This window comes from Malurus melanocephalus, unplaced genomic scaffold, assembly GCF_030028575.1.
Source record: "Malurus melanocephalus ecotype Western Australia unplaced genomic scaffold, MMel_1.1 scaffold_1596, whole genome shotgun sequence".
Classification (NCBI taxonomy): Eukaryota; Metazoa; Chordata; class Aves; order Passeriformes; family Maluridae; genus Malurus; species Malurus melanocephalus.
Window position 1 is genome coordinate 9187 of NW_026624828.1, and position 10094 is coordinate 19280.

Below are 10094 nucleotides of genomic sequence, written 5' to 3' on the forward strand. Positions count from 1 at the left end.
GTTTAATTTTTAGGAATTTAGTAAGGGACAATAGAGGACCCCAAACCTGGCCCCAAACTCTGGGGTGTGAGAAATGATGTACCCCATTCCATTTAGTACTTAGGAATTTAGTAAGGGACAATAGGGGACCCCAAACCCAGCCCCAAACTTTGGACGTGCAAGAAATGATGTCCCCCCTTCTGTTTATTTTTTAGGAGTTTAGTAAGGGACAGTAGGGGACTCCAAAAATGGCCACAAACTTTGGGGTGTGAGAAATGATGTCCCTCCTTCTGTTTAATATTCAGGAGTTTAGTAAGGCACAATAGGGGACCCCAAACCTGGCCCCAACTTTGGGATGTGAGAAATGATGTCCCTCCTTCTGTTTAATATTTAGGAATTTAGTAAGGGACTATAGGGTACCCCAAACCCGGCCCCAAACTTTGGGGGAAACCGGCCCCCCCTTCCGTTTAATTTTTAGGAATTKTTTCATTGCCCTCCTTATCAATATGCATTTTGATATTGAATTATTGAATTATTGATAATTGGAGGAGTGRATCGCCYCAGATTATCAATAACAGGCATTTYACTGCCCTRATTATCAAAACAATTTCAYTCCCCCAAATACCAATATCAGKCATTTCACTCCCCTAATTATCAATACGCATTTCATTCCCATAATTACCAATACCAGGTGTTTTCCTGCCCTAATTATCAATACCAGCTATTTCCATCCCCTAATTAACAATATCAGGCATTTTCCTGCCCTAATTATCAATACCAGGCATTTCCATCCCCCAATTATCAATACCAGGCATTTTACTCCCCCAATTATCAATACCAAGCATTTCACTGCCATAATTATCAATACACATTTCACTCCCCTAATTATCAATACCAGGTGTTTCACTGCCCTAGTTATCAATACCCTTTTCACTGAACTAATTATCGATACCATCACTGCCCTAATTATCGATACCAGACGTTTTACTTCATTAATTATCGATACCAGGTGTTCCACTCCCCTAATTACCAATACCAGGCATTTCTATCCAATAATTATCAATATCAAACATTTCCCTGCCCTCATTATCAATACCAGGGGATTCACTCACCCAGTTATCAATATGAATTTCACTCCCCTAATTATCAATACATGGGGATTCACTCACCCCAGTTATCAATACACATTTCACTCCAAAAATTATCAATACCAGGCGTTTTCCTGCCCTTATTCCCAATACCAGGCATTTCACTCCCCCAGTCATCAATACCAGGCGATTCACTTCCCTAATTATCAATAACAGGGGACTCACTCACCCAGTTGAGTGAATGATGAAATGAATTAAGCATTTCATCATTCATCATTTCATCATTTCATCATTTCATCATCATGAAATATGCATTTCACTCCAAAAAATAGCAATACCAGGCGTTTTCCTGTCCTAATTACCAATACAGGCGTTTCACTCCCCTAATTATCAATACCAGGCATTTCACTCCCCTAATTACCAATACTAAGCGTTTCACTCCCCTAATTACCAATACCAATCGTTTCACTCCTTCAGTTATCAATACCAGGTGTTCCCCTGCCCTCATCATCAATCCCAGGTTATCTCTGGAGCCAGAGCCGAGTCCGAGCCGCTGTGTCCAGAGCTGAAACGCTTCCCCCGGGGCTGACCGAGCTGAGCTGAGCTGAGCTGAGCTGAGCTGAGCTGAGCGGGGAACCCCTCTCCTCACAGAGCACCCCGATCCATCCCCATCCCCATCCCCAATCCATCCCCATCCCCCATCCCCAATCCATCCCCATCCCCATCCATCCCGGGCAATAACCGCCCTGTTCTTCCTGATCAGGCACAGCCCCTCACCAATCCATCCCCATCCCCTTCTCTGGGCAAAAATCACCCCATTCTCCCCACTCAGGTACAGCCCCGCACCGATCCATCCCACCCAATAACCGCCCCGTTCTTCCCGCTCAGGTACAGCCCCGCACCAATCCATCCCACCCAATAACCATCCTGCTCTCCCCGCTCAGGTACATCCCCATCCCCATCCCCATCCATCCCACCGAATAACCGCCCCGTTCTCCCCGCACCAATCAATCCCACCCAATAATCGCCCCATTCTTCCTGATCAGGCACAGCCCCGCACTGATCCATCCCCATCCCCATCCATCCCACCCAATAACTGCCCTGCTCTTCCCTCTCAGGTACACGCCCTGCACTGATCCCTCCCCATCCTTCTCCCCGCTCAGGCACAGCCCTATACCGATCAATCCCACCCAATAACTGCCCCGTTCTCCCACTCAGGTACAGCCCCACACCGATCAATCCCACACAATAACTGCCCTGTTCTCCCCGCACCGATCCATCCCCATCCATCCCACCCAATAACCGCCCCGTTCTCCCTGATCAGGCACAGCCCTGCACTGATCCATCCCCATCCATCCCACCCAATAACCGCTCCGTTCTCCCTGCTCAGGTACAGCCCCGCACCAATTCATCCCACCCAATAACCATCCTGCTCTCCCCGCTCAGGTACATCCCCATCCCCATCAATCCCACCCAATAACCGCCCCATTCTCCCCTCTCAGGTACATCCCCACACCGATCCATCCCCATCCCCATCCCCATCCATCCCACCCAATAACCGCCCCGTTCTCCCTGCTCAGGTACAGCCCCGCACCGATCAATCCCACCCAATAACCGCACCGTTCTCCCCGCACCGATCAATCCCACCCAATAACCGCACCGTTCTCCCTGCACCGATCAATCCCACCCAATAACCGCACCGTTCTCCCTGCACCGATCCATCCCACCCAATAACCACCCCATTCTCCCAGATCAGGCACAGCCCTGCACCGATCCATCCCCATCGATCCCACCCAATAACTGCCCCGTTCTCCCCGCTCAGGTACATCCCTGCACTGATCAATCCCCATCCATCCCACCCAATAACCATCCCGCTCTCCCCTCTCAGGTACACGCCCTGCACTGATCCATCCCCATCCCCATCCATCCCACCCAATAACCATCCCGNCATCATTATCAATACCAGACGTTTTACTCCATTAATTATCAATACCAGGTGTTCCACTCCCCTAATTATCAATACCAAACATTTCCCCGCCCTCATTATCAATACCAGGGGATTCACTCACCCAGTTATCAATATGAATTTCACTCCCTTAATTACCAATACCAGGTGTTTCCATCCCCCAGTTATCAATACCAGGTGTTTCACTTCCCTCATTATCAATACCAGGGGATTCACTCACCCAGTTATCAATACACATTTCACTCCAAAAAATAGCAATACCAGGCATTTTCCTGCCCTAATTCCGAATACCAGGCATTTCACTCCCCCAGTTATCAATACCAGGCGTTTCACTTCCCTAATTATCAATACCAAGCGATTCATTCACCCAATCATCAATACGCATTTCACTCTTCCAGTTATCAATACCAGGGGATTCACTCGCCCAATTATCAATACGCATTTCACTTCCACCGTTATCATTCACTATTGATAATTGGGGATTTACTCACCCAATTATCAATACCAGGCATTTCACTCCCCTAATTATCAATACCAAGCGTTTCCCTGCCCTCATCATCAATCCCAGGTTATCTCTGGAGCCAGAGCCGAGTCCGAGCCGCTGTGTCCAGAGCTGAAACGCTTCCCCCGGGGCTGTCCGAGCTGAGCTGAGCGGGGAACCCCTCTCCTCAGAGAGCACCCTGATCCATCCCCATCCCCGGGGAAATTCCATCCATCAATCCCGGGGAAAAACTGCCCCGTTCTTCCCGATCAGGCACAGCCCTGCACCGATCGATCCCCATCCTTTTTCCCCGCTCAGGTACATCCCCGGACCAATCCATCCCCATCCATCCCAACCAATAACCGTCCCATTCTCCCCTCTCAGGCACATCCCCCACCGATCCATCCCCATCAATCCCACCCAATAACCGCCCCATTCTCTCAGGTACAGCCCCATCCCCATCCATCCCACCCAATCACTGTCCCGTTCTCCCCGATCAAGCACAGCCCCGCACCGATCCATCCCCATCCATCCCACCCAATAACCGCCCCGTTCTCCCCGCACCGATCCATCCCACCCAATAACCGCCCCGTTCTCCCCGCACCGATCCATCCCCACCCTTCACCACCCAATAACTGCCCCGTTCTCCCTGCACCGATCCATCCCCATCCATCCCACCCAATAACCGCCCTGCTCTCTCTGCTCAGGCACAGCCTTGCACCGGTCAATCCCCACCCAATAACCACCCATTCTCCCGCTCAGGTACAGCCCTGCACCGATCCATCCCCATCGATCCCACCCAATAACGGCCCCGTTCTCCCCGCACCGATCCATCCCACCCAATAACCATCCTGTTCTCCCTGCTCAGGTACATCCCCGCACCAACCCATCCCCATCCCCATCCCCATCCATCCCACCCAATAACCATCCCGCTCTCCCCTCTCAGGTACACGCCCTGCACTGATCCATCCCCATCCCCATCCATCCCACCCAATAACCATCCCGCTCTCCCCTCTCAGGTACACGCCCTGCAGCTTCCGCGGCGTGGAGGATCGCCTACCTCACGGCAGCATGTCGCGGCTGACCGACCACTCTCGGCACAGCAGCTGCCACCGGCTCAACGAGCAGTCGCGGCACAGCAGCGTCAGGGACCTCAGCAGCAACCCAATGACACACATCACGCACGGCACCAGCATGAACCGCGTCATCGAGGAGGACGGCACCAGCGCCTGAGCGGGGCATTGCAGCTCCTTCCTCGGCGAGCTGACGCGCTCAGTATTATCCTCATCCTCATTCTCATCCTCTCGCCAGGTGCTCAATCGTGGCTTCGCGGCTTCTCCGTGCGGTCATTCTGGAACTTTCCTCAGAGCTCAGCTCAGTCACAAGCTGGTTGTCTCCTCTGAGCCTCTGCGGAGGTGCTTATTTATTTGATAACTGTTCCTCGTCACACACACACAACTGCTGAATTTCTTACTCTCTGTGGAAAAGAAGCTCCCCCTTCTCTCTGTCTCCCTCCTCCCGTGGGCTTGGGGTGGTGCTGGGGTTGTTCTGATGAGACTCGAGGGAACTCGTGATGGTTGAAGGAATCACCCCCTCCGTGCACCTCCCTCGAGGGGCAGCATTTGCTCCCGCTGGAAACGCCACAGCAATGAGCGTTTTGGAGAAGGAAACTCCTCTGAGGATCGCCAGCTCTTCCCAGAGCTCACTTGTCGGGAGGTTGGGGGCAAGAGAGAGGCGGGGAAGAGTGATTTTTTTTAATAACTTGTACTGTCCTTGCTTTTTTTACGAAAGACTATTTAAATTTTTCTACTGGTTTACAATTTCCGTAGGAAGAGATGGGGTTTTCAGACCGGTTACCTAGGTAATATCCAGCCATTTATTTTTTAGAGTCACGTACAAAAGCGAGATTGCCCGTTCCTGATTTATTTAAAAAATATAAGAGAAAAGCAGAATTTGTCAGCCAGGCAGAGATGCAGAGCCCGTTCCTCCCAGCCGGAGCAGAGTCTGTTTACAAACCGAGTGAAGAAGGCTGAGGCCAAAAGAGGAATTTATTCGAGGATGCCCCACCTTCCTGGCGATGCTGTGGCTGATTTGGGAAGGATTTTTGGTGCTGAGCAAGAATTCGGAGATGGGTGGGGGAAACTGAGGCAGGAGCTGCCCCCGGACGGGGAAGAAGCGGGATGTGGGAAGGAGGGACAGGATCCACGGGAGGCTGCGGCTCCTTCCCAACCGGGGGGCTCGGTGACGGACCCACCTCTGCCGCAGGCTGTGTTCAGATTCGGGTGGAGAATTCCCAGTTTGGGCATTTTGGGAAATGGGATGGACAGGGGCGGGAGCTGAGGATGGTGCTGTGGATGCCCTGAAATATTCGCTGGGGCTGAGGATGGTGCTGGGGATCCCCTGAAACATTCGCTGGGATGGACGGGGATGGGAGCACGGGTGCTCCGTGTGCTCGGAGCTCTCTGCTGTCCCCGCAGTGCTCCGTGTGCTCGGAGCTCCGCGATGTCCCCACGATGCTCTGCGTGCTCGGAGCTCTGTGCTGTCCCCGCAGTGCTCCATGTGCTCGGAGCTCCGCGTTGTCCCCGCAGTGCTCCGTGTGCTCGGAGCTCCGCGTTGTCCCCGCAGTGCTCCGTGTGCTCGGAGCTCTGCGTTGTCCCCGCAGTGCTCCGTGTGCTCGGAGCTCCGTGCTGTCCCCTCAGTGCTCCGTGTGCTCGGAGCTCCATGCGGTCCCTGCAATGCTCCGTGTGCTCGGAGCTCCGTGTGGTCCCCATAGTGCTCCGCGTGCCCGGGGCTCCGCGATGCACCTGCAGTGTCACCACAATGCTCCATGTGCTCAGAGCTCCTTGTGGTCCCTGCAATGCTCTGTGTGCTCGGAGCTCCGTGCTGTCCCCGAGGTGCTCCGTGTTCTCGGAGCTCTGTGCTGTCCCCGCAGTGCTCCGTGTGCTCGGAGCTCCGTGCTGTCCCCGCAGTGCTCCGTGTGCTCGGAGCTCCGTGCGGTCCCTGCAATGCTCTGTGTGCTCGGAGCTCCGTGCTGTCCCCGCAGTGCTCCGTGTGCTCGGGGCTCCACGATGCACCTGCAGTGTCACTGCAATGCTGCATGTGCTCGGAGCTCCGCGATGTCCCCGCAATGTCCCCTCAGTGCTCCGTGTGCTCGGGGATTCATGCTGTCCCCGCCATGTCCCCGCGATGCTCCGTGTGCCCGGGCCTCCCACGGTCCCCACGATGCTCCATGTGCTCGGAGCTCCGCGATGTCCCCGCCATGTCCCCGCCATGCTCCGTGTGCCCGATGCTCCGTGCTGTCCCCGCAGCTGCTCACTCGCTCCTCGGGCAGTTCTGGCGGTGTTTTCTCCCTCCCCAGCGGCCACCAAAGGGCGGCTCCTCCGTCCAGGAATCCGCCAGGGAATTCCTGCACAATTCCTGCTGATCCCAAGGGCGGTTTCCTGCCCCTCCATGCTGCACACGCGGCAGCCACAGCCCCAAAACGCCCCATAAAACCCGCAGCTTCTCGTTCCCGGTATTCCCAGCGAGCTGCAGCTCCTGTTTTACCACCCTGGCAGTGCTGACAGCAGATCCCCTTGAATCTGTGAATGTTCCTTCGATCTCAATCCTGTCACAGCTCCCAGGGTTCATTGGAATATCCCAAACCCGAGCTGCGGTCGCGTTGCATGGAAGAGGCTCCTCCTCTTCACAGCATCAACATCCCAGCAAAAGGCACATTTAGGGRTCAATGTGTTCGTGTTCTCCTGTCCCTTCCAGCTTTGACCCCAATTTTGCTCTGGAGGATCCGGGCAGCAGCTCTGAGGGGTCAGCGGTGAACATGGGGAGGCTCCGGCCAAAATCCGGCCACGGCCAAATCCAGCGGCGCTCTCCAGCAAGGAGRGAAGGGGAAAATCCCTCTGAAAGGGCACAAGGAGGAGAGCAGCCTCGGAGCAGTGCCCACCCTACAGGGGTGTCGAGGATCCCAAAAATCAGCGAGGAGCGAGCAGATCCACGTGTGATGAAATCCAGACACAGAGCAGCGCAGCCCCGCACAGGGCACACCCCGATCTCCACCCTGAGCAGCAGAAAGTCCAATTTAATGTGAAACTTCACCCCTTATCCTTCGCGCTTCTTTCCTAACCAGATCAGGGTTGATTTTCTCCTGAGACACGGCGGTTTCTGGGATCAGGGTTGATTTTTCCCCCAAGGCGGGGTGTTATCTAGGATCAGGACTGATTTTCCCCCTGATGCACGGCATTTTCCAGGATCGGGATTGTTTTCCCCCTGAGGTTGGGTGTTTTCCAAGATCAGGATTGGTTTTCCCCCAAGGTGCAGCATTTTCTGGGATCAGAGTTGATTTTTCCCCCGGAGGTTGGGTGCTTTCCAGGATCAGGGTTGATTTTCCCCCATGGCAGGGCATTTTCCAGGATTGGGGTTGCTGTTCCCCCAAGGCGCGGCATTTTCCAGGATCAAGATTGACTTTCCCCTTGAGGTTGGGTGTTTTCCAGGATCAGGGTTGCTTTTCTCCTAAGGTGGGCATTTTCCAGGATTGGGCTTGTTTTTCCCCCGAGGTACGCCATTTTCCAGGGTCAGGACTTGTTTTCCCCCGAAGCATGGCATTTTCCGGGATCAGGGTTGATTTTCCCCCGAGGTTGGGCATTTTCCGGGATCAGGGTTGATTTTTTCCCCCTGATGCACRGCATTTTCCAGGATCAGGGTTGTTTTCGCCCCCCAAGGTTGGGTGTTTTCCAGGATCAGGATCAATTTTCCCCTGACACCGGGCGTTTTCCAGGATAAGGGTTGATTTTCCCCCCAAGGCACAGCATTTTCCAAGATCGGGGTTGTTTTCCCCCCAAGGCATGGCATTTTCCAAGATCAGGATTGATTTCCCCACCGAGGTTGGGCATTTTCCGGGATCAGGGTTGACTTTTTTCCAAGGTTCAGCATTTTCCCAGATTGGGGTTGATTTTTCCCCCAAGGCACAGCATTTTCCAGGATCAGGATTGTTTTTCCCCAAGGTGCAGCATTTTCCAGGATCAGGATCAATTTTCCCCAAACACCGGGCATTTTCCAGGATCAGGATCAATTTCCCCCCAGCACCGGGCATTTTCCAGGATCGGGATTGCTTTTCCCCCAAGGTGCAGTATTTTCCAGGATCAGGATCCCCAACACCCGGCTTTTTCCAGAGTTTCACCCATCAGATCCACGCATGGAGAACCCGCAGTGCTCTGCCACCTCTCCCAGCCCCTTCCCCGTGTCCGTGTTGGGTCAAATCCAACTTTTCGGGTCAAATCCACCCCTGGGTCAGTGCAGCTCCCGTGTCCCCAAACCCCCTCTGCCCACACCCGGCTCTCGCTAGTCTTGTTTACAGTAGTCCATTGTCGGTAACGTTTAATTTTTAGCACTTTAACTGTGAGTGTACAAATTCGGTTCCCTTGTAGTCGGTGTACATTTTCATTTTAGACCTTTGGAAGTTTTTAATAAAAGGATGGAAAAAAACTCTGGCAGAAGGTTTTTCAATTCTTCTCCTATGGGTGTAATCCCACTCCCCTTAAAAAAAAAACAAAAACAAAAAAACAAAAAAAAAACCCAAAAAAAAAACAGTTTAGCAACAGCTAAAATTTAAATATTAAATAATTAATTTTACCAGTAGCTCTTTGAATTTGAAGAAAGACTTCCTAGATTTAATCTGCACTCATGGACGCCGGGCACGCTTCCAGCAAACACAAAACTCCGCAGATTTCGGGCTCTGCTTTGTTCCACCCTTTTACGAGAACAGACCACTCAAAGCACCGAGCATTTCTCGAGCAGAGAGGGGCGAAGTGAAGAGCAGGCAGGTCTGGGAGCAGCGATGCCAGGGATGTTTGGGGTTTTTTTATTGCCAAATCGCAGCCGAGGACGCGATGAGTGATTTATTGGAAGCGGCCGTCTGGCCTTTGGGCGGGTCCGCGGTTGGGTTGGGCTGGGAGCCATTCCTGAGTCTCGCACGGCTGCTGATAAAAAAAAAACCAAAAAACAAAAAACAAAAAAACTTCTTTCACTAATTACTGGTGCTGGTTTGGGCCTCATTAGGTAAATAGTTCCGGGATGAAATTGCAGGAGGTGATGGTTTCCTACATTTTCCGTGAATTTAACCTGCTGCTGGTGTGGGGTGTGAGCRACACCCACAAGGTGTGATCGGCCTCTTGCAGCTGAGGATTCCACTGAGCTGAAGCACCGGGGATGAGGAATGGGAGCTCCAGCGCTGATCTCCCCGCTCCGTGCTGCATTTCCAGACCCCAGAGGGTTAATGCCGGCTCGGGGAAGAGGTGAGAGCCCGTTCAGCCCTCTCCCAGGTGCTTTAACCTCCCTGCAGGTGAGGGAGGAGCAGAGGCTGAGGTCAGTGCAGAGCCCCAGGCTGGGATTAGGGCTGGGGGTGTTTTAGTCACCATCGAATTCCCGATGCACCCCCGTGTGCTGTTTGGGGCCAGCTTTGGCTCCCAGCCCTGCCAGCTCCTGCCCTTGGTGGGATTTCTTTCCCAGTTTGAAGAGAGAAGGATGTCAGGCCATGCGCTGATCCTGAAGACAATAAAATCACAGAATCGTGGAATGGTTTGGTTTG

The 10094-nt window shown here is 53.2% G+C and overlaps 1 protein-coding gene across 1 annotated transcript in view; it reads left to right on the forward strand.

The window, feature by feature from the left end:
- LOC130587171 (frizzled-3-like) overlaps positions 1–5210 on the forward strand; it is a gene marked incomplete at its 5' end in the record, with an annotated part of 14369 nt that extends 9159 nt beyond the window's left edge. Inside the window, one exon of the mRNA XM_057388136.1 lies at positions 4534–5210. Coding sequence (XP_057244119.1) covers positions 4534–4747 — 214 coding nt within the window. The remainder of the gene's footprint in view (positions 1–4533) is intronic.
- Positions 5211–10094: the final 4884 nt, after the last annotated feature.